Source organism: Chanodichthys erythropterus, chromosome 10, assembly GCF_024489055.1.
Source record: "Chanodichthys erythropterus isolate Z2021 chromosome 10, ASM2448905v1, whole genome shotgun sequence".
Taxonomy (NCBI): domain Eukaryota; kingdom Metazoa; phylum Chordata; class Actinopteri; order Cypriniformes; family Xenocyprididae; genus Chanodichthys; species Chanodichthys erythropterus.
The window spans coordinates 25758522-25784273 of NC_090230.1; the positions used below are offsets into that span (position 1 = coordinate 25758522).

Sequence of the window (25752 nt, forward strand, 5' to 3'; positions counted from 1 at the left end):
AAATAAGTAAATAAATTGGTAAACGTATTTGGCGTGCTGTCCGGGGAGAGGGCTCCGAGCTCGGTAATCGGCCCGAACACAGATAAAATCAGACCACAACACAGTCTACTTTGACTCACAATCTGCTCAGTCAATGACTTTTATCACTTTTTACCAGAGTTTCTACAACAAAGCAAAGAGCAGGGGTTACCAAAGTCAGTCTTAAGGCCTTTACACACCGAAAACAAAATTCACATGCGAAACTTTCGCATGTTAAAAAATAAATTTGACCTCACGTTATGTCAGTCACATTTACAAATTTTTTCGCAACAGATTCATTAATACGCGTCGGACTCAGTGTGCAAGGTCTCTGTGCGTGATGAATTTTTACCAATTTCGGACTCAGTGTGCAAAGGCCTTAAGTCCTGCAGAGTTCAGCTCCAACCCCAATTAAACACATCTGAACCAGCTAATCAAGGTCAAACTTGGCATACTACACTCAAAGAAAAAAAGGTTACACATATGTGTAACAATCTAGTTTACACATTTTGTGTCAATATTGCATAAAAATGTGTAACTTTTAACAGTAACTTTTACTGTTCTTGCCATAACAAACACAGTTAGAGCCATGTTTTTCTTTGTAGTTTCTTATAACAAATGTGTTGTTACCTCTAACATTGTGCCTTTTGAGAAGCATTTAAGATGCTGATTCATGTTTTTACTGCTGAGTTTATTTGTGTATTTACGAAATGAGAATTGATCTTTCTGTTCCCTTACATGCTCCTATCTACCATCACTGAACACACCAATGATAACGATGATGAACATTGTGAAGAGTCTCTGCTGAAGACAGGAATCAGACCGCAGCAGGTTTCAGTTTGACTCAGAAGACGAACTTCAGTAAAACTGCTACTGTGAGATGGCAGACGGGTTTAACTATTTATTTTCATTTTCCCATACAGTGAAAGTGACAACTGAATAAATATACAAATATACACAACACATTTTAAATCACTAGAGTTAGGCTCTATTTTACCATGAAGTGTAGTTTATACACTATTCGCATGATATTCTATTAGCCATTTAACAGTCAGATATTTACAAAGAGTGTGTTAAATGATAAAAATAAAGAATCCATTAAGAACAGTTAAGTCTTAATAAGATAACTCTGTATAAATATAACATTTGATTGTATGCAAATGCAGCGAGTGAAAGTAGGAGGGTCAGACTCTGGAGGATTCACACCAGCTCCAGTGTTTTTAACAGATAGTTTCATCAGACACTGAACAACTGAAGAAAATGTTTCACATGCTTGTTTCGTTCTGTTTGTGCTGGTGGAGACTGATTGGTGAGATATAAATATATTTTTTGGTTTAATTTAATGAAAAAGCTGCTGCATTAGACTATTTCCGTTGGCTGTAAATGTACTAAATGAATAATGAATATTGTGAGATCTGCTTACTTTGAATTCAGGTCTCTGTTGAAGACCCTGAAATTTCCAGGTCTAGAAATGTCATAAAAATAAAAGTCATGGGAAATAATGGAAATCTCTAGTGAATGTAAATGTTTCTGTTTATGATCTGCATGGAGGCTCAGAAAGACAACTTTCCTTGCAGTTGCTTTCAAATATCAGGCCATTTTTAACCTTTAAAAAAATAAATTTCTAAAAATACAATTTTATAAATACAGCTACAAAACTACAGAATATAACTTTAAAACAAATGAAAGATCAAAGGTTCACACAAACATCTGTTCATCAATATCACCTGTCATTCTGTGTCTCTGCTGCTGTTGTGAATGTTCTTCAGCTCACATGTTAATAATAAAAAACTACAGCTGATCTCAGGATTTATAAACCAACAAAACCTGTTCATGTTCTTCAGGTGTGTTTGGTGATTCAGTGTCAGTGATGGAGGGAGATTCTGTCACTTTATACACTGATCTTACTGAAATAAGTGAAGAAGAAGACATACTGTGGAAATATGGAGCTGAAAACTCTCTCATAGCTAAAATGAAGCAAAAGAAGCAAACCTTCATCACATCTGATGGTCCTGATGGGAGATTCAGAGACAGACTGAAGCTGGACGATCAAACTGGATCTCTGACCATCACAAACATCAGACCTGAACATGCTGGACTTTATCAACTAGAGATAAAGGGAGTGAAACTGACAACAAAAACATTCAGTGTTTCTGTCTATGGTGAGATCATTTTTCCTTTCCTTCAATTATTCTTATTAAATTAACTTCTACAGTACCAAATGTCTAAACATGTCCATATTTCTCTTTATTCTCGTTTTTGAGCTTGAAATTTTGAGTTTGTGACAGCTTGTTGAAAATCTCAATTCTATTTTATCATTGTTTTCTTCAGAAGCCCATTATTGTGATTCTGCTGAAGCTGTGCTCCGATTGGTCGTCGCTGCTCTGATGGGCGTGGCTGCTGGGGCTGCTGCTGTTCTTCTGGTCAATGACGTCAGATCAATAAGAGGTTAAACGGAGGAAACAGAACAGATATTATAAATATTGTGGCATATATTGGAGTTTTAATCAGAAAAGATGAAAAAAGATGAGTGGTATAATTGTTCATTGATGGCGAAACAAAGCTTTGCTTTCCTCTGAACTGGATCGTAAAATCTTCTTTACCTGATTCTGGTGTATTGGGATCATCTGGTGGCCAAAAGTTAATATTCTGCAATATTTCATTTTATTCTAATACCATCCATTTTACATTTCTCTGTTAATTATACTGCTTTCAGTTTTCCTTAATTTATGTGATGTTATTTTCATTTTGTTTTATAATTATATGCAGCAACACAAATACAAATGTAAAAATATTTGTCACACCAATAAATCGCTGTAGAATTGAACAGAAAACTGAATATTACTTATTGAATACTTATTACTGATACAGGGGGAGACCGGGATGGTTGTAACACGGGTTAGTTGTAACACAAGAAGTTACAAATCACCTGATTCTCTTCACACATGCTCTGTTTAATCCTTATTCCACATGTGGGAAAGTAGAGCCGTGTGGCAGACACAGCAGATTCTAGCACAGAAAAACTCATTTTGTCAGAAAGTAACTTTTTTTACTTCCTTTATTTTTTTAATGGCAGATCCTGCTTTGTAGTTAAACTCAAAGTTAAATTATGTTTATTGTGTGTCTGTAAATATTTTTATTGTAAGCTGTAAGGTGAGCTAGTTCGTGGCTACAAGACTCTGGGTTCCCAGCTAAAAATTTTACGTTCCCAGAACGTCCCCACTGGTGTTAAGGATGTTGCCTAGTAAAGTTTCCAGAACGTTCAGAGACTGTCAGGATGTGGAGTATTTTTAAGGGTTGGGGAACATTATTTGGTGGACCTTCAGGGAACATTAAGGACGTTCTGGGAATGTTTAGGGGACTGTTCCTAGGACGTTCCCTCTAGGTCTCTGCACTACATTCCCATAACATTTGCAGGACCTTTAGGGAACCAACCTAGAATATTATTTTTTTGGTCCTATTTAGGTTCTTCTGTCACGTTTACTGAATGATTTTAGAACCTTTAGTAAAATTACAGGATCTTTTAGGGGACCTAGAATGTTACTGCAGCTCTTCTTTCACACTGGTTCTTGGTCTGCAGATCCTTAATCTGTCATTTTGAAAGCTCTGCATAAGGAACAATGGCTTCTGCTGCAGCACCGGATGTGAATAGGCTGTCTGAGGAAAAACATGGAAGTGAGACGCCGCACAGTGCAGCATAGTCCTGAATGAAACATCCTCATATAAATAACTAACCATCTGGCAATGTTCTGTTAACATCCTTGTATCGTTATTATGTGACCATAGAATAACCGATATGGAATGTCCTCCTAAAGTCATATCGGGAACCTCATTAAATGACCAAAAGGTGACTATGTGTCCACACCACAGTGTGTTAGAGTGACACTGAAGCAGTGTTGAAGTTAATGAGATAATTAAGTGAGTAGTTAAGTGATAATTGAAAATTAGTGATAAACACCTTCTGTTAACAAGCAGAATCACTGAAGGAAAAGAAAGACGAGCAGAAACACAAGAACTATAGCAGACTTCCACAGCCTTAGATGAAATCAACTGAAGATAAAAGACATTAAATCTCTCAAGATCTCAGGAGAGGAGGATTAAACAACAAAAAAGAGCATTTCCAGCTTCACTTATTTCTAACCAGATTGACTTTATTTCTGTCAGACGTCTAGAGAAGCTCTTATTGAGAATTAACAGAGCTTCAGATGTTGTTTATTGTTTCGTTTGATGTTGCCATGATAGAGGTCAGTGTTTGCTTTAGTTGGCCTCTTGACCCTCGACTTTTTAATGTTAGTTTTTACACACACAGATTTTGCTATTTACTGTTATATATATATTTTTTGTAAATGATTAGAGAATCAATGTAATGAATAGTTAAACAATAAATATCATGAAAAAAAGATAAATCACATGACATTGTGATTGTCTCCTTTGGTGATTCTGCTTGTTATCATCAGGTGTCTTCAATAATGATCAATCATCACTCAATTAATTTCTCATTAACTTTAACACCGCTTCTGTGGGTGGAATAAAAATATGGCAGGACTTTCTGACCCCTGGAATGTCCACCTCTGAATACACCTATTTGTTACAGAATAATGAGTTTAGTTTTGGTTTAAGGCTCTAATTTCCCTGCCTTTATTGTAGTTTAAACCACTTGTTTTCAAATGCAAACTCAAATTAAGTTTTCAACTTAAATGAATTAACCAAGAACAATTAGATGAACAATTCACATGAATTCAACACAAAATGTATAAAATATATATGAACCAAATAATACTTCTTCTCCCGGTTTCACAGACAAGGCTTAAGCTAATCCTAGACTAAAATGCAAGTTTGAGCTGTTTCAACTGACAGCAACTTGCACTGACAGATCTTAAAATATGAACCATTGTTTTGTCTCAAGATGTACACCAGTGATGTTTTTTTATTTTTTTTATTTTTTTTTAGTGTGTACTTGTGGTGTGTACAAATCTGGCAACCAACTTTTACACACGCAACTGCATCACTGACAACATTTTGGTAAAACATCTGCACATCTCCAATAATTTCTTTGTTACATTTAATCTACAACTCCCCATTTGTTCACCACCAACCCCTCTACCAGTTACCTTCAGCGCTCTCTCTCTAAACTTCTCCTCTCCAGTCATCCCACCACCTGCCCTCTAGATCCCATCCCCTCACACCTTCTACAATCCATCGCTCCTACACGTTTACCAGCACTTACACACACCATCAACACATCTTTCCACACTGGCATTTTCCCTAACACATTCAAGCAGGCTCGGGTAACCCCGCTGCTTAAGAAACCCACATTAGACACGTCTCTTGTAGACAGCTACAGACCTGTTTCTCTCCTACCATTCATAGCAAAAACACTTGAACAAGTTGTTTTCAACCAGGTGTCATCTTTCCTCTCACAGAGCAACCAATTGGATGTCAATCAATCTGGTTTCAAGAGTGGTCGCTCGACTGAGACTGCACTGCTGTCGGTCACTGAATCCTTGCGGATTGCAAAGGCTGATTCCAAATCATCAGTTCTCATTCTGCTCGATCTATCTGCTGCTTTTGACACGGTGAATCATCAGATCCTTCTGTCCATCCTCTCATCACTGGGCATCACAGGTACTCCACTTCTCTGGTTTGAATCCTATCTCACAGGAAGGTCTTTCAGGGTTGCCTGGAGAGGGGAGGTATCCAAAGCTCATCAACTGACCACAGGAGTTCCTCAGGGTTCAGTGCTTGGACCCCTCCTCTTCTCCATTTACACTACATCACTTGGTCCCATCATTCAGGCACATGGTTTCTCCTACCATTGCTATGTTGATGACACACAACTCTTCCTTTCATTCCATCCAGACGATCCCACAGTAGCTGCTCGAATCTCAAGCTGTCTGGCGGACATATCGGCATGGATGAAAGAACATCATCTACAGCTCAACCTGGCTAAGACTGAGCTTCTCGTCTTCCCTGTCAATCCGACTCTAAATCACGATTTCAGCATCCAGCTTGGCACATCCTCAATTACCCCATCAAATTTGGCCAGAAATCTTGGAGTAATCCTTGATGACCAACTGACCTTCAAAGACCACATTGCAAAGACAGCTCAGTCATGCAGATTTGCACTTTACTACATCAGGAAAATCAGGCCCTTTCTAACAGAACATGCAACACAACTTCTGGTCCAGGCCCTGGTCATTTCTAGGCTTGATTACTGCAATGCTCTTCTGGCTGGACTGCCATCATGCACAATCAAGCCTCTACAAATGATTCAGAATGCTGCAGCACGTCTCGTCTTCAATGAGCCCAAAAGAGCCCACGTCACACCTCTCTTCATCTCTCTTCACTGGCTACCACTTGCTGCTCACATCAAATTCAAGGCGCTGACACTTGCTTACAGATCTACCACAGGCTCAGCACCCTCCTACTTCCACTCACTCTTACGAGTCTACACTCCTACCACAAGCCTACAGTCTTCAAAGGAGCGAAGGCTTGTGGTACCGTCACAGAGAGGCACGAAATCACTCGTTCACTGTCCCTCCCTGCCTTCATCCGAAATGCTGAATCCCTGGCAACATTCAAAAGACAGCTGAAAACTCATCTCTTTCATGAGTACTTAACCTTATCTTTAAAAAAAAAAAAAAACTTCTTATACTTATCCTTTCACTTCCTCTCTATCGTAGCTTATGATACTCTGAGCACTGCCTGAAACTTGTATTATGAGCACTTCTTGTCTATTTGCCTCGTCATGACGACTCACTTGTTGTATTCCTTACTTGTAAGTCGCTTTGGATAAAAGCGTCTTCCAAATGAATAAATGTAAATGTAATTCACAGCACATAAGCCAAATTTCAACACATACAACAAAACTTGCCTTTTCCTCTGAATTAACAGTGTTTTGTTAGTTTTTTGATCCAGATTACACCATGAAATACAGCGAATAACTCCTCTAATTTTGGCTCGATGCTCTGGATAAACAAGGCCATACAGGTAAGCTCCTTCACAAAACTTTACAATTGATCAGTATTTTAGCTTTAAACAACTCTTATCTAATTCTTATCTCTCTTTTGGTCTCGTCTGCACCTCACAGTGGACGGAGTCAGCATCGCTGCTGAACACACTGAATTTGACACTTTACACCTGCAGTGCTGATTCCAACTCTAATTGGGTAAATGTTCCTGCAGTAATTTGCATATTACTAATATAATTAATACATTTATTTTTTTTTAGCTTTTTATCTCTGCCTTTTATCACATACCAGTTATACTACATAAATAAGCCGAAAATATTTTTTTTCTTTTTTGGACTGCAGATTAACTAACTTGAGTCTGGGTTACACACTGACATCAGTGTTGGGTCCAGCAAACTAGAAGACATTCTCAAATTACAGCTTTAGTTGCAGCGTCCATGACGGCTGGAGACTCTGGTGTAGCAGCCATGATTCATGAACACTTTATTTTTCTCAGATTCGCCAAAGTAACAAAATCTGCAATCAAAACTCATCATGAACTCAAGCTTTTCTTGTCAAATGTCCCCAAGACCAAATATCAGAGGCAGCCAAATTTCTCTAAATGAACAATTACATTCACAGGTTACTGTGTGCTTAATTAACTCTCATTTATGAATTTTGCTTGAACACAAGATAATTGTAAATAATTGTTTTTTTAGTCAAAATGGACCCTGCAATGTTTGTTCTCTTTTATTTTATCTGCTCAAACATCAGTGTGTCTGGTTTGATCTGTCGGTAAATAGACAGCTTGTGCTGGATGTTGGTGTGTGTGTCAGCAGTTTGTGGCTGAGGCGTTTCTCCATTTTCTCTCACAATCTCAGAATCTTTCACTCCACACAAAACATCTTATACTGAAATAAAGTGAATCCATCAACAGTCAAATAAGAGTCAAAGGTCAGAAGTCAAATATGATTGACAGTTCACAACACCAAATAACACACCAGTAGACACATATATCTAATCCAATATTTCACTCTTCTGCTATTAGTTTTCATTCAGGGCCAGAATTCATATGAAAATGTAAGATCAGCAAAAGCTGATGTGTGAGCGGAAACTAACTGAGGCGTGGGGAGGATTCACACTAAACCAGATAAATATCACAGTTTAGTCATGGTTCAGGTCAATCTGAGTGTTTTCAGACATTTTAAGAGTTACTATCGTGAGCTTTACAGTGAACCGATGAAGAAAATGTTTCTCAAATTACTTTTGACCTGTTTCTGTTTGTGGCGTCTGGATGGTGAGTTTGAAATGTGTTTTTATCACTTAATTTGCTTCTGAAACATTTCTGCATTGATAAAGCAGATCAGCATGTCTGTTTTGCTGATGTCTAAGTGTGTCGCATTTAACTATTAAATAGTTTTGTACAATACAACATATTAGTTAGTGTTAAAAATGATTTATCACATTTTTGAGTGTATTATTATTTCCTTCTCACATAACACTTCAATACCAAAAGTAAAGAAAATTACAGAAAAAGCAGTTGTTTAAACTACTTTAGTGCAATTGTTTGTCTGTTACAACAGACATGTTGATTGGTTTTATCAGTGAAGAAATGTTTTCTGTAAACACCTGCAATTGCTGAAAAAGAAGCAATTTAACAAAAGTCAAGGGCCAAGAGCTCAACTAAACACTGTTCTCCACGGTGGTGACTTAAATGAAACATCTAAACCTCTGTTAATTCTCAGTAAGATCTTCTGTATACGTGTGACAGAAATAAAGTCAGTCTGGTTAGTAATAAGTGAAGCTGGTAATGCTGTTTGTGGAGTTGTTTAATCAGATATTCAGAGATTTCATGTCTTTATCTTCAGTTCATCTAAGGCTGTGGCTGAAGAAAGTTGTAGTTTGTGTTCTTATTTCTCTTCCTTTCAGTGTTTGTTCACAGCAGGTGTTTGAATGAAAGAATGTTTCAGGAACATCAAACTAACCTTTAAATAACATTCTACTAACATTAAGGAAACTGGAAAATTTCATGTTCTTGGAATGTTACAAATCATTGTCACAAGTCATTTTGAATTTTAAATCAAAATTAAATTGAAAGAACGTTTGAGGAACATTATAACATATAAAAACGTTTCTCTAACGTCAAGAAAACTGGACATTTTTAATGTTCCCAGAACCAACACTGAATATTTAGAGAACGTTCTTATAACAAAATTCTGTTAGCTGGGAATCTCATATAGAAATAATTAAACTGTGATTTTACTGTGATTGTAAGTTTGCATTCAGGTCTATACTCAGTTATTATGGATTGATTGATTAATTAAAATAATATAAATATGAAGCTCAAATACTCAAGCATTAGTTTTATTGTGACATTAAACATTAAAGCAAAAGTGTCTTTTTTAGTTATTGTTCCATAGTAGAATGTTCTGTTGTAGAATACTGTTAACTTCACATTTAAATGAATAAAAGTATTTTAGTAAAGCTTCATCAAACTGACATCAAGTGATTTTAAAGCTTTAATCTGTGAAAAACTCTTCAGGTATGTTTGGTAGTGATCCTGTTTGGTCAGTGTCAGTAAACAAGGGAGATTCAGTCACTCTAGACTCTGATCTTACTGAAATGAAGGATGATGATGAGATTCAGTGGAGGTTTGGATATGGAAACAGTTAAATAGCTTTCATCAATAAACAGAACAACAGATTCACTGTATATGTTGATGTTCTTGATGGGAGATTCAGAGACAGACTGAAGCTGGACAATAAATCTGGATCTCTGACCATCACAAACACCACAATGAAACATGAAGGACGTTATGAACTACAGATCAACAGTCACAGAAAGAATTTCTATCTCGAGGTCATTGGTGAGTTCAATATCAGTATCACCTGCTTTATATGTTAATCAGCACAAAGATTCAATTATTAATCCAAACTCTGATGATATTAATTTCAAATTTAAATTTCAAAACCATTTTCTTTCGTAAATGGCTGTTTCAATCTGTGTTGAACCTGTTTCTGTTTGTTCTCCATGTGTGTGTTTGATACAGTTAAAATATCAGTGAATGAGGGATTCAGTCACTCTAATCTCTGATCTTACTGAAATGAAGGATGATGATCTGATTCAGTGGAGGTTTGGAAACACTTTAATAGCTGAAATCAATAAACGGGTCGACAGATTCACTGTATATGATGATGTTCTTGAAGGGAGATTCAGAGACAGACTGAAACTGGACAATCAATCTGGATCTCTGACCATCACAAACATCACAACTAAACATGCTGGAGAATATCAACTAGAGATCAACCGTATGATGTTTGATTTTCATCTCACTGTCATTGGTGAGTTAAAAAATGTTTACACCTGTTTTTAAGGACAAAAGTAAAATTAACTCATACATCGTTTTTGTTTATTTTTGTTTTATGATATTGTTTGTGTGAAATTTTAATTTAAAAATATTTAATTAAAATATTATAATCTGTTTATCTGTGACAAACCCTGTTTCTGTTTGTTCTCTCTCTCTCTCTCTCTCTCTCTCTCTCTCTCTCTCTCTCTCTCTCTCTCTCTGTGTGTGTGTGTGTGTGTGTGTGTGTGTGTGTGTGTGTGTGTGTGTGTGTTTGTTTGGTGATTCAGTGTCAGTGACGGAGGGAGATTCAATCACTCTAAACTCTGATCTTACTGAAATAAAGAATGATGATGTGATTCAGTGGAGGTTTGAAGACACTTTAATAGCTGAAATCAATCAACAGAACAACAGATTCACTGTAAATTATGTTCTTGATGGGAGATTCAGAGACAGACTGAAACTGGACAATCAAACTGGATCTCTGACCATCACAAACACCACAATGAAACATGATGGACATTATGAACTTAAGATCAACTTTTTCAGGAAGACTTCTTTTATTCATCTCACTATCTACGGTGAGTTAAATATAAGTTTCACATGTTTTATTTATTACTTGCTCACTTCAACACGAGGTCAATAAAATGGCACTTATCACTGACACTATCCTTGACAGGAAAATATACATTCTTTGTCTTAGTGAAACTTGGCACAAGTATCATTGTCTTGATTATCTTAATTTGAACATGTGTGCCCCATCTGGATATAAATATATTGACGTGTCTCGAGCTTCCGGTAAGTGTGGTGGCCTGGCTGCAATATTTGTATTAAATGTATCAATCGATGTCATTGATGCTCCTACTGTTTCATCATTTGAATGTCTGGTTTTTAAAGTCAATGGTGTTTCACCTGTTCTTGTGCTGCTCATTTATCATCCACCAAAACCTAATCCTTTATTTTTTTCTGAGTTTACTGAGTTGCTGACACTTCTTAGTCCACTCTGTCAATCTATGGTCTTGACTGGTGATGTCAATTTCCATATTGATAATCCAAATTGTGTCATAACTGCTACTTTTTCGGATATTTTGGATGGTTTTGACTTTAAACAGCATGTTACTTTTCCGACCCATAGGCTGGGCGGCCTGGGCCATATATTGGATGTAGTTTGTTCTGCTGGTGTTGGTATCCAATCTCTGGATAGTATTGACATGAGTATAAGTGACCATAGACTTATTACTTCTAACATAAATGTTATGTCTTCACGATCCATTTCTGAGCGCACGATCAAATTTCATAACATCAAGCACATGGACTTCACTCTTTTTTTTGACTTCTGCTTTCCACTACTAACTCGGTTGAGCACTATAATTTTATGCTAACTTCACTTCTGGATGAGTTTGCACCCGTGCAAGAACGGGTTGTTACTTTTAGGAAACCCTGTCCATGGTTTACCCCGGATTTACGTTTAATGAAAGGTTCCCTGCTTGGTTATTATGAACTGCCTTGCATCAATCTGCCCTTTTATGACTTCAATTGTGAACTAGATTGGCTTCTGGAATTGTTCCTCCATGTCATGATCATAACTGGGAGTGCCCTTGTCTGCCACTAGAGGGCACTCCAATCTGGTCTTTTGGTTATCATCACTCTGAACTTCATTTCCTATAACCCACTTCCCGGACTCGTTATCCTTCATTGCACCAGCTGTTTTGAGTTTGTAATTAGTGTTCTGTCTATTTATACTCAATTGTTTCTGTCTTTGTTTGTGTTTTGTTGTATTATGTTATGTGCACTTTTGTATCTCTGGCTTTCTGTTTTTGTGGACTGTTTCTGTGGAGTTTTACCCTTGCCTGTTTCCTGGATTACATGTTTGGATTATCCCATTAAAGCTGCGCTTGGATCTTACCATCCTGTCTCTGTACATTCCGTAACACTCCAGAACTAAAAATAGCTGCCATTACACCAGTCCCTAAGAAGACTGGCTGTGATGTTTCTGATTTGTCCAATTACAGGCCTATTTCTAACCTCCCATTCTTGGCTAAAGTTCTTGAGCGTGTTTTGGCTATTCAGTTAAATAATCACCTAGCACTGAACAGTCTCTTTGAACCTTTTCAATCTGGGTTCAGGAGAGGGCATAGTACTGAAACCGCTTTAACCCTCTGGAGTCTGAGGCTGATTTGGGGCCTGGAGAAGTTTTGACATGCCCTGACATTTGTGCTTTTTTCAGTTGTTCATAAACATATCAATGGAAAAAGTGTCATTACACTGTATTCAGCACAAACTAGGCTACAATAATATGTGAGGAACATGTATGTACATGTTTGTGTTTTTGAAGGAATAACATTTATGCGTGGTTGTTGAAAAAACAAAAAACTTAAGTCACTGAAATAAGGCCAAAAAAAGTATAATAAATCTGTGTTCATAAGACTTTAGGGTATTGGAGGTTGTAGACTAGAGTTTTTGCTTCAAAATTATGTAAAAATTATGCTGCCTACTCCTTCATATAAAACAATATATTGATTTAGTTTTTGTAAGACACTTTTTTGCCAAGAAACACAGTATGCGAGGAGGCGTGAATCACCACTGAAAATGGGCCATTCTCACCTGAGAAGACAAAAGAATTGAATAGTAATGAGCTGAAATGACTTGCATATTAATGAGGCATTTCAGTCAGGTAGGCTGTGAAAAAAAACCTTCTGTGATGTCTCAAGCTCATTATGATATATGAAACATACAGAAAAATATTATTACAATATAAAGTAATGGTTTTATATTATACTTTAAAATATAATGTATTTCTGTGATGCAAAGAGTCTGAATATAGACTTTTAGTTTAAAAGCATGCACATTTGGAGAAATATTGGATTCTCATATGCTTATGTCAATTTTCTATACAGAGTTATTTTTATTTAATATTCATTGTCATTACTATGAGCGCTGGTGTTTTCAATTCATCCTTGAAGTCGGAGGGCGCTCTGTGCATTTTAGTCCACAAATTCATCTAAAAGAAGAAGAGGCTATTCCATGAATGGAGTTTCCAATTCATACAGCAGCAGGAGGGCGCTAAAGAAACAAAAACTCATCTAAACTTCATCTGTAGAAGACAAGTAAACAGGAAGTAACTGCATGTCTTCTAGAGATCGCTAACCATGATTTTTACATCCAGATAAACACTTTTCAAGACAATAAATACACGATTGAGATAATGAATGCATGTATTGACTGAATTAGCGTCTGAATAGCGCTGGCTCCGTGGGCGTGGCCGCATTAGCAGATAATGAGCTGAATCACAGTCTTCTGACATGGCTCTCTTTTCATACAGATTACATAAACAAAGAAGGTTTGTTTTTGATTTGACTTACATGATTTAAAACCTGACATCTTAACGTTTTTTTAGACATAAGTGTAATTTTTTTGTCATTAGTATTCACTAAGTTACAGTTCATTTTCTGAGAACTATCAGATTGGAGTTCGTTCAGAGGGAGAGGAGAGATCACGCATCATGTTAGTTTTCTTTATTTTACAAAAAGCACAACATTCTGTTTTTACTCTGAGTGTACACAAATGAAAGAAGTTATTCCACAGATTAAAATGGTGTATAACTCTTAATTGTATGTGCAACATTGACGGAGTATTTTGAGTCTCTTTCACACTGATAAGAAAAAAACCACGGTGGTATCGCCGGCGATACCGTCAGACCTCAGAGTGTTAATTAGGGTCGTAAATGATCTTCTTATCGCGGCAGATCCCGGTGCATGCAGTATTTTGTGCTGCTTTTGACACTATATGTCACTCTCTTCTGCTTGACAGGCTGGAAAATTGGTTGGGTCTTTCTGGAGCTGTCCTCAATTGATTTCGGTCTTATTTAACAAATCGTGCCCAGTTCGTTGGCTTGGGTAACTACAAATCTGATACCATGCCTGTTCAACAGGGAGTTCCTCAGGGTTCAGTATTGGGTCCAATTTTATTTAACATTTATATGCTTCCGCTTGGGCAGATCATCAGGAAATATGGTCTTGGGTATCACTGCTATGCGGATGATACGCAGATTTACATCACCACTTCACGAGTTCACACTTACAAATAATCAGATAGAAAAATATATGCGTAGTAGTATGCGTATTTGGCGTGCTGTCAGAGGAGAGGGTTCTGAGCTCTGTATTTTGGCCCGAACCCAGATTACTCCCCCCATTCTGGTTAGTATTCTGGAAAGTAACCAGTGCAGGTGTGAGGAGACGGGGTGGTGGAGGAATGCGGTCAAACTGTCGAGGAATATGGGTGAGTTGACCTTGTCTTATTTATATATGCTTTCACTCGTGCTGATTGGGTAGATATGTTGATTACTGATTGCTGACAGCTGGCCGAGATGACGTGATTAGTCAGATTATTTGAACGTTGCTCCTCCCGAATTTTGTTAATAAAACATCATTTCACAAGTTCACACTTACAAATAATCAGATAGAAAAATATATGCGTAGCAGTATGCCTATTTGGCGTGCTGTCCGAGAAGAGGGTTCCGAGCTCGGTATTTTGGCCCGAACCCAGATTACTCCCCCCAAAAACTGCAAAGAAATGCAGGACAGCAGCCAGAACATTACTGATGACCCCCAAAATTGCCTTGCTTAGGCTGAATGTGCTGCTAGGAGTTAGTAAAGGGCCAGTAGAGTTATTGTCATATGGATGAAGAAATTGGACAGCGCTGAGCTCCTGCAGGAGCCGAGGCGACAGCACTGCTGTGGCAGTGGAGGAATTAGCCAGAAGAACTGAGCTCCTGTGGGAGCTGAGGTGACATCACTGCTGCAGCAGTGGAGGAAATGGCCAGAAGAACTGAGCTCCTGCGGGAGCCGAGGTGACGACACTGCTGCGGCAGTGGAGAAATTGGCCTGAAGAACTGAGCTCCTGCGGGAGCCGAGGTGACATCACTGCTGCGGCAGTGGAGGAATTAGCCAGAACTGAGCTCCTGCGGGAGCCGAGGCGACATCACTGCTGCGGCAGTGGAGAAATTGGCTTGAAGAACTGAGCTCCTGCGGGAGCCAACATCACTGCTGCGGCAGTGGAGGAAATTAGCCAGAACTGAGCTCCTGCGGGAGCCGACATCACTGCTGCGGCAATGGAGAAATTGGCCTGAAGAACTGAGCTCCTGCAGGAGCCGAGGTGACATCACTGCTGCGGCAGTGGAGAGAATAGCCAGAAGAACTGAGCTCCTGCGGGAGCCGAGGGAATATCACTGCTGCGGCAGTGGAGGAATTTAGCCAGAACTGAGCTCCTGAGGGAGCCGACATCACTGTTGCGGCAGTGGAGAAATTGGCCTGAAGAACTAAGCTCCTGCGGGAGCCGAGGCGACATCACTGCTGCGGCAGTGGAGAAATTAGCCAGAACTAAGCTCCTGTGGGTGCCGAGGTGACGTCATTGCTGCGGCAGTGGAGAAATCGGCTTAAAGAACTGAGCTCCTGTGGGAGCCGAGGCAACATCACTGCTGCGGCAGTGGAGAGAACAGCCAGAACTGAGTTCCTGTGGGAGCCGAGGTGACATCATTGCTGCGGAAGTGGAGAGAACAGCCAGAACTGAGCTCCTGTGGGAGCCGAGGTGACATCATTGCTGCGGAAGTGGAGAGAACAGCCAGAACTGAGCTCCTGTGGGAGCCGAGGTGACATCATTGCTGCGGCAGTGGAGAGAACAGCCAGAACTGAGCTTCTGTGGGAGCCGAGGTGACATCATTGCTGCGGCAGTGGAGAGAACAGCCAGAACTGAGCTTCTGTGGGAGCCGAGGTGACATCATTGCTGCGGCAGTGGAGAAATCAGCTTGAAGAAATGAGCTCCTGCGGGAGCCGAGGTGACATCACTGCTGCGGCTGTGGAGAGAATAGCTAGAAGAATTGAGCTCCTGTGGGAGCCGAGGGCGACATCACTGCTGCGGCAGTTGACAAGTTAGCCAGAAGAACTGAGCTCCTGTGGGAGCCGAGGCACATCACTGCAAGTTTCCGTTGTATTGGAATGATGGTATTAGTTGAGTTGGATATGGCGGCTTGCAGGTATGTGTGAGAGAACGAGCTGGAGCTAAAACTAGCTGATAGGTGTTCGTTGGGCTTTCTTTAATATGGGAGCAATTAGATTGGATGTAGTTCTTGAATGCTTCTGATGACTATCAACCAAATGTTTGAATCTGATGCTGGGAGAGGCCTTTTTGGGTGGCTGTAGTTGCTGCTCCTATGCAGAATGGACTGTAGGGTTCTAGGGGAAAGAGCTTGAAGAATGTAGTTGAGAGAAGTGTCAAGGATAGTTTTAAGTAAGTGGTTTATGGAAATATCAGCTCTGAACAATAAGGTACAGGGGTTGGGTCCACATTCCAGGCAATTCTTGCCAACAGCTTGAATTCTAAGAGGATCTGATGTTGTTGGCAACAGGGTTTGGTTCCAAGGCTGTAGCATTTGGTGGGATGGGCATCAGTGTTGTAGTAGACAGGGTGAACGGCGTTTTGCTTATGGGAAAATAGGAAGAAAGGCCGAGACCGAGGCAGCCTCGTGCTCGGGTCGGCCCCTGGAGCCAGGGGAGGGATGAGGAGGTTAGAAAAGAGGGAAACTGAGAAAGGGAAATTGGGGTGTCCGGGCCTGCACCGTTAGCAGAGGCAGCCTCTTGCTCGGGTTGGCCGCTGGAGCCTGGGAAGGAACAGGGTGGTTCGAAAAAGAGGGAAGCTGGGGAAAATAGGGCGTCTAGGCCTGCAGCGATAGCAGAGGCAGCCTCACGCTAAGGTCCGTAGTTGACACTGTAGACCAAAAACAAAAGAGAGGTAGGGTGAGAGATGGTGGGATGAAATGGCTGAGACGGCTGAGCTTGCTCCGCTAGTAGAGGCATCCTCACGTTAGGAGGGAAGGCATTCGCCAAGAGGGGCAGGCATTGTTGGATGGTGTGCGGCGCCGGTGAAACCCGCGGTGTGTGGCCAAGCGGATGGAGGAGGAAAGTGGGGAATCTGGGGCACGACCCAGGCTTGCTGCTGCTGTGGCCTGACGCTTGTTTCTAGCACATGAATTGAAGATACAAGAGTGAGGATGTAAGATGAAAGACTGGCCTTGTGGAATTACTCGCATCATGAAGTTTAAGTAGCTGAGCGGAGATAGTAATTCCTGTTTAGAACAGTTTGGACTGTTTAGGAAGGTGGAAGCGAACATAAATGTCCTATTGATTCCTTATGCCTGGAAATTAACTGTATTCGAGTTAAATCCCAGAAATTCAATGGACGTGGCTGGACCCATCATTTATCCGGGGCGATTGGAAACCTGAGCTCAGCGAAAGAGATATTTAAGAAAGATTATTAAACTTTTACATATTATTTTCTCAGAAGCAGCCTGAAATCCTTTAAACCTGCATATATTCACCTCTGACACAATGGTTTGATACTGTAAATGACAGTACTGTTTGTACTATCATTGCTGTTTGATGATCATTCAACATCAAACGAAGTACAGTATGATTTGGATGATCCTTGTTCTTTTAACTGTTGCTGGTTTGAGTCACAAGCGCCTTCATTTAGTGAAGCTCAAAAGAGACACATTTGTAAAAGACAGAGCTTTGCATAATAAAAATGTGCACCTTGAATTTATTTAATTGTTTTCAACAATCACTAACATTTAACCATGGACATGCTGCTTGTTTAATATTGTTTATTTATATTTATTATATTTTCCATCCAGACCTGGAAATTACTCAATTCCATACTTTCCAAACTGTAATGTAATTAGTTTATTCATTGGTTATCTGTCTATGGTTTGTTAAGTTACTTACAGATTTCTGCTTGTTATAAAACAGATACAGACGAAAAGGGAACGGTAAGATTTATTTAAATGCATCAAAATAACGATTTGAAAAGAATTTGTCCTACCAGTCTCTGCTGGTAGGACAAGTAGTGAAGCAAATAGTGAAGTAGTGAAGCAAATAGTGAAGCTGTGGTTATACTTCAAAACAGAAATACATATGACTTAGTTTCTAAGCGATTTGTTGATTAATCGCAGGACAGCAATGACAGTAAATTCTGAGTTTCAATGAATCTATGCAACCGTGCGTGCAATCTTAACGTCATAGGCTACGAGCATATACAGCTGATTGACCCTGCGTTCCATTCGGAAGGGCTCATCCCTATTCCCTAATCCCTTCAGAGGGTTTACCCTCCGGAGTGAGAGCTTCGAAGGGATGAAGGGTGTAGGGGTAAAAAAAACTGTTCTTTTGGAATGCACTTCAGCGTCATCTTAACGAGACAATCAAGGATGATAATAATAATAATAATAATAATAATAATAAACTTTATTTTATATAGCGCCTTTAAAGTTATATCTCAAAGCGCTTCACAGAAACATATAAATACAATAAACATACATTTGAGCAGAATTAAGAGGAAAAAAAAAAAAAAAAAAAAAAAAAAATAACTTGTATGCAAGCCTAAAAAAGTAAGTTTTAAGTGAAGATTTAAAAACACTAAAAGAGTCAGCATGTCTGATCTCATTGGGAAGAGCATTCCAGAGTTTGGGAGCAAAAGAAGAAAAAGCCCGGTCACCCATAGAGCGTAAACGTGTAGAAGGTACAATTAAAAAGCCAGAATCAGAAGAACGAAGATTGCGTCTTGGGGTGTATGCAGTTAAAAGTTCGGACAGATATTGTGGCGCTAAACCATTCAAGGCCTTGTAGGTGAGCATGAGAATTTTAAAATCGATGCGAAACCTGACCGGTAGCCAGTGCAAAGACTCCAAGATGGGAGTGATGTGCTCACTTGTCCTGGATCTTGTCAGGATTCTGGCTGCTGAGTTTTGGACATACTGTAATCTGTTTATGGTAGATTTGGAAACCCCAGCAAGCAGAGCATTACAATAATCGATACGAGAAAAGATAAATGAATTGATCAGTTTTTCAGCCGCCGAGAAAGATAACATGGGGCGCAATCGTGCAATATTTCTAAGATGAAAAAATGAAGTTTTGACCATATTTTGGACATGAGGATCAAATGTTAAATTTGCATCAAATATCACCCCCAAATTTTTTTTTTATTTTAGTTTGAAACTCCAAAGCAGAGCCATCCACCATTAAGGTTACAGCATCAGCTTTACGAATTTGTTGGGGTGAACCGATGAGCATAACCTCAGTCTTATCGCTGTTAAGACAGAGAAAATTATGAGACATCCAAATTTTTATCTCAGAGATGCAGTGTTCTAGAAAGCCAACAGCCGTATTATCGCCAGGTTTTGAATGAATATAAATCTGGGTGTCGTCTGCATAAAAATGGAACTTAAGACCCAAGGATCTGAGAAGTTGACCCAGGGGGAAAATGTACATACTAAAAAGCAAGGGACTCAAAACAGATCCCTGGGGAACTCCAAATTGCACTGCCCCAACTTTGGATCTGCATCCCCCCAGGGACACAAACTGCCTTCGATCGGAGAGGAAAGACTTGAACCATTTTAATACTGTGTCAGTAACACCAAAAACAGTTTCCAAACAATTGAGTAAAACAAAATGATCCACTGTGTCAAAAGCTGCACTGAGATCGAGAAGAATAAGAATTGAAAGACAGCCAGAGTCCGCAGCGATTAACAAGTCATTTGTGACCTTAACTAATGCTGTTTCAGTGCTATGTAATTTGCGGAAACCAGATTGGAGGGGCTCAAAAAGATTATTGACAGAGAGGTGAGCGTATAATTGAGAAGCCACAGTTCGCTCAAGCAATTTAGCGAGAAAGGGTAGATTTGAGATGGGACGAAAATTATTAAGGTTGTCCCAGTCTGCGTTGGTCTTTTTTGGTATAGGTGTTACAGCAGCAATTTTAAGTGCAGCAGGCACAACACCCATGCGCAGTGAGTCATTTACTATGCTCAGGACAACAGGGCATAAAGAGGCAAAACATGATTTGAACAATTCACAAGGTATGGGATCAACTATGGAAGTGGTAGATTTCAATTTTGAAACCTCCTTTCCAAGGGAAACAGAATCATGTGAAGCAAAATTTGAGAAATAGGTGCCAGAAAAATGTGTGATCCTAAAAGCCGAATCAGACGAAACAGGAGTAATAATGCATTTGCGAGCATTGGCAATCTTTGAACTGAAATGATCAAGAAACCTATTACAAAGATGAACTGAGGTAGGTACACTAGAGGAGCTGTTTCCTTTGAGAAGTTTGTTAATGGTATGAAACAGTCGTCTGGGGTTATTTTGGTTATTGTCAATTATCTGAGAGAAATATTGAGACCTGACTGAAACAATCTCTGCCTTATATTCAAGTATATGGTCTTTCCAAGCTTGGTGATGCACATTCAGGCCAGAAAGACGCCACCTTCGCTCCATCTTACGACAAGCTGCCTTCATAGAGCGCAGCTCATCATTATACCAGGGAGCAGAACGCACAAAGGCCACAGACCGGGATTTCATAGGTGCAAATGAGTCCAGACCAGACATAAGAACAGTATTTAACAGTGAGATTTTGTCGTCCAGAGGGTCAGAAGGAGAGAAAACACTTAATGACGACTCAATACAGGCAGAGAAGTCAAGATAAATTGTCCAAGCTGCACATTTTGTTTAACGTTATTATTTATTTATTTATTTATTTTAGGTTTACCGCATGTAGGCTATATTGTATCTATGTATTTGAAACATTTGAATGGACTGATAAATGAGCAGTAAAGTATTTTTTTTTTTGTTTTTTTTTTGAAGTACAATGTCATTTTGACCATAATAATGTACCAAATCTAACTCGTATAAATAATACAGTAGTACAGACAAATATTATACATACCTTTATAGTTAAAATCGAACTCCTAACCTCCTGTACCCATTCTGTGACGTCAAACAACTTCCCTGTGCAAAGGATCATGGGGGCCCGAAGTGTCCATCAGTTGTTCCCTTCGAAATCCTTCATTCCGAAGGGCCCTTTGAAGTGGCCAGTTTTGAGCACTTTGGTTTGGAACGACCCTTCAATATGGCGGCCATGATTATTTTCACTCCGAAGTGCCCTTCGGAGGGCGATATATCCCGTTTGGAACGCACCGTGAGTGTTTAAACCACAAGCGGCACGTTAATTAGGACGGCAAACTTTACAGAAACAGTTTAAAACGTGAATTCCCCCGATCAGCATTGATACAGATGTCATAATGTGGAAATTAATTCAGGGACGGAAAACGAGAAGGATTTTAACTGTACTTTTACAGGGTTGAGCCGATGGGGAGGAAAGTCCGAGCTGGCTGGGATTGAATCTGCGCTGCGGCGCGGCTCTGGCTTGCTGAAGGCCTGCTGCGGCGGCCTGATGCTGGAACAAGGCCGTTCCTTCGCGAGAAGAGGCGGCATTGCCCGAGACTTGAGCTTGGTGCTCGACTGCGTTGTTGTCCATTTCTTTATGACAGGAATGATAGAATGGGCAGGACTAGGAAATACACGGAAGGAGATCGCGAATGTTTCGACCACAGTGACGAGAGTCGGCCTCGGCGTCTTGGCATGCGGGGACCCGTTTGTTTGGGCTGACGCCCACATTTGAAGCACACATAAAACACATCTCTAAAACTGCATTTTTCCACCTGAGAAACATAGCTCGACTTAGACCTTTTCTCTATTTTGCAGACACAGAAAGGCTTATACATGCCTTCATAACAACTAAGTTGAGAGCTATTGAGAGTTAAGAGCTATTACTGTAATGCCTTGTTCTCTGGCCTTCCAGCTAAATCGTTGAGTAAGCTACAGTATACACAAAATTCTGCCGCTCGTGTGCTCACTCGTACTTCTCCTCATGAACACATTATAGCGGTTCTTTCACAATTACAATGGCTTTTCATACAAAGCCCCTAAGCTATGGAATGTGCTTCCTCTGCCCGTCAGAAATGCACCAACATTGGGTCATTTTAAAAAGTTGATTAAGACACATTTATTAAGACAATACATTTATTTTCTCTAATGTATTGTTGTATTGCTTGTGTTGTTTTTGCTTTATTTTATTACTGTAGCGCTTTGGGTTTAAGAAAAGCACATATAAATAAGCACATTATAAATAAAATGTATTATTATTATTATTATTATTATTATTATTATTATTACTAGTAGCTAGATCAAAATAAGTATTTTATCATGCCTAATTAGTTAAAATTACTAATTACCTTTACATTAACAGCAGGTTTATACTTAACTTTCTATTACATTTTTAAATGTTCCACTTTTGATCATCTTGGTTCCTCTCAATATTTCTTGAATATCTCCATTCATCCTCATTTCTCTTTATTCTCTCATGTTTTTCAGCTCGTCTGCCTGTTCCTGTCATCAGCGGTAACTCTTCACAATGTTCTTCATCATCATCATCATCATGTTCATTGGTGTGTTCAGCTGTGAATGTGAGTCATGTGACTCTCTCCTGGTACAAAGGAAACAGTTTATTGTCCAGCATCAGTGTGTCTGATCTCAGCATCAGTCTCTCTCTACCTCTGGAGGTGGAATATCAGGATAAAAACACCTACAGCTGTGTGCTGAACAATCCCATCAGCAACCAAACTCAACATCTGGACATCACTCACCTCTGTCACACATGTGCAGGTACGGCAGTGCTGATATTAGTTGATGTCAGCGCTGATATTAGTGATTATTGACTGATCTGATCTCAGTTTGATGTTTTTATTCCTCAGACTCTGTCCACTGTTGTGGTTCTACTGAAGCTGTGATCCGATTGGTCCTCTCTGCTCTGGTGGGCGTGGCTACTGTCATTCTTCTGGTTTATGACATCAGATCCAGAAGAGCTGAACGAGATCAAGCACATATTCACACATCAGGTACATGATTGATGTCATTTCTCACACACTGATTTGCTTATATTATTTGTGAGATTTATTAATTAATGGCTTTATATTTTCATCTTTTTCAGGAAGTATTGAAATCTAAAGCAGAACGCTGAACTTTAAAAGATTCTTCATGTGTGTTTTTGTCATAATAAACACTGATGATTATTTGAGCTTCTCTCTCTCTCAGTGTCAGATTTTTTTAATCTTATTTGTAAGGCTTTCTTGTTTATATTTCTCTCTGATAAAAACAAATTAATAAAGAGACACACAGATCTCACTTTACTAATACTGCTGTTCATCTGTCATATGTATTTGCTTGTCTTTATCAATAAAGTTTTCTCACTCTGAGCTTCAAGAGTCTCTCCATGTTTTATTACATGTTTTATTACATCCTGGAAAAATAGTAACTTTATGTATATTTGACCTATTTCAGCACTGTGCCACATATAAGCTTTACATTTTGAAAATATTATTAAAAAGACTATTTGTAGATTTTTTTGCTTACATTATTATTAGCTTTTTATTAATTTTCTTTTTGTTTGTCTATCCACAATAATAACTTCCCAAGCTTCTCCTTTAATCTGAGCAAACACTGATTTGGGACACATTATAATATACTTTGAGAAAACACATAAACAACAAATCAGTGCTCCATTTCCTCGAACATGCAATGACAAAGTCTTTAAAACTCTAGTGTGATTTGTCTCTGTGTCTCATCGGCAGATCAACACCTCCATCCCTTAATTTACATGTTATTAGGGGTTATTTGCTCAGTTTGTTTCTGTTACTGACTCCACTAGTTCTGTTTGATTGGCAGTGGTGGAAAGAGTACTTACAAATTTTACTCAAGTACAAGTATTGCTGCTTTATTATTAAAGTAATTTACTTGAGTACATGGAGAAGTACTGAAAAATAACATGACTCAAGTAAGAGTAAATAAGTAGTTTGCTGAAAAAGTACTCAAATTACTGCGTTACAAAGTAATTTAGTATTATTTTTACCCAAAACAAGGCGATATGGAGCACTAAACACTCATGTTTCATTCGTACTGGAAGCCAGAGGGCGCCCTCGCACAGAAAGACCACAAGTGAAATTCATAGAAGTATTAAACAGGAAATCCCCTATATGGACATCAGATATCCCTACAGCTGAATAATATGCAGATAAGAGCCGTTTTGAACAAGCGGCAACCTCCCCCAGTTTCTCTTGAAGCCAATAGAAACCATAACAGTCTGACAAAGGACAGAGACACACGAGGGGCTATAAAGGGAATAATAATGAGGAGAACAAGAACCAGGTGTGAGAGATGAGCTAACGAGCAGGAACAGGTAAGGGCAGAGACACAAGCACAAGGCAAGCTGTCAAAACAAAGCCACGCACCAAAACACAAAACACGAGCACAAAGACAGGTGATCAGACCCGAGACCTGACATTTCTCATTTTACTTCGAAGCATGCGGACCAGAAGAGAGTGGCATGCTAGCAGCATCTGCTGGTCCAAACCGTGTAAAAGGTGTGAACACAGTAGGCATGGATGGCACGTTCAGCAAAATAGTAGTTTTCGTTAAAGTCAGTGTAATATACAAATTGTAATCTATAATCTATCACTAAATAACATTAATGATAAATAAACAGTAGGCCTATAGGCCATTCATTTGATGCACCTATTTTGTGTATTGGCAACAAGCCGATACTAACAGAACAGCAAACCCACGGATGTCAAACAGACCAGAGCAGTACTCAGGTTTCTGTAAATCCAGTCGACGACTTCCGAAGAAATCAAAGACGGTTGTGCACTGTCCATTCTTGCAACTGGCCGTTCCCTGCCTATGAACACCAAACTTTACCAAACAAGCCAACACTCCCCAAAAGAAAGCCAAAACCAGTCGAAAATATTGGGTTTAGTGGCATGAAAAAACATAGATTAGCCCATGGCTGTTCTTGGTAGGGTTAGTGTAAAATAATGGTAAGTTTTTGGTGTGGTGTGGTGTGGTGTAGTGTAAGGGGCATCAAATAAAATATATAAACTGACTTTCAACATGTATTAAGCTCTTCGACAGCACACACTCAAATGATGGAGGCTATCTGTGTTGTTCCAGCCTTGTGTGAGACAGAAAACAACATAATTTGTGCAGCTCGCCAAGCTTTAATTTGTGGCTCACATGTGTAACGAATATTTAGCGATATTACAAGTATTTAATGAATTAATGTTTGAAATGTATGAATATAATAAATCATAAAGCCTTATGATTAATTATGATACATGTCACGAATGTGGTTCCCTCGGTCCCTCCTCCGGACCACTGGAGGGAGCCTTGACTCTGTTTGTCTGCCGCCTGCCGCCTGCCACGACCATTGTCGTGTCCCTGTCCCTGTTTATGCCTCTGCCTTTGCCTTGTTTGCTTTGTTGACTCTTCTAATAAAAGCTGCAAATGGATCCACACTCTGCCGATCCGTCATTACAGAAGACTTCGCCGCACAGCGATCCAGCAGCTCTCCAGCAGATCTCGTCTGAACTATCTGCCCAGGCCAACCAGCTGGCGGTGCATCAACATCAACTCACCCACCTAACCTCCCTTACCGAAGAGCTGGTGAAGACGCTACAGGGTTTCCAATTCAGCCCTCTGCTACCGCCACTCCAGGCTTCGCGGCC

The 25752-nt window shown here is 39.5% G+C and overlaps 1 protein-coding gene across 1 annotated transcript; it reads left to right on the forward strand.

Annotated features, from left to right (window-relative positions):
* The first annotated feature begins 1519 nt into the window (after positions 1-1519).
* LOC137028221 (CD48 antigen-like) lies at positions 1520-23200 on the forward strand. Its single transcript, XM_067396993.1, has 5 exons — positions 1520-1538; positions 1863-2180; positions 22568-22858; positions 22948-23091; positions 23184-23200. The coding sequence occupies exons 1-5, from the start codon at positions 1520-1522 to the stop codon at positions 23198-23200; spliced, it is 789 nt and encodes a 262-aa protein (XP_067253094.1).
* The last annotated feature ends 2552 nt before the right edge of the window (positions 23201-25752 follow it).

Excerpts from the sequence above, each read along its gene's own strand:
- LOC137028221 (XM_067396993.1), top strand. Across the intron at positions 2,181-22,567 it reads ATTCAGTGTTTCTGTCTATG|CTCGTCTGCCTGTTCCTGTC; the intron begins GTGAGATCATTT and ends CATGTTTTTCAG. Across the intron at positions 22,859-22,947 it reads CCTCTGTCACACATGTGCAG|ACTCTGTCCACTGTTGTGGT; the intron begins GTACGGCAGTGC and ends TTTATTCCTCAG.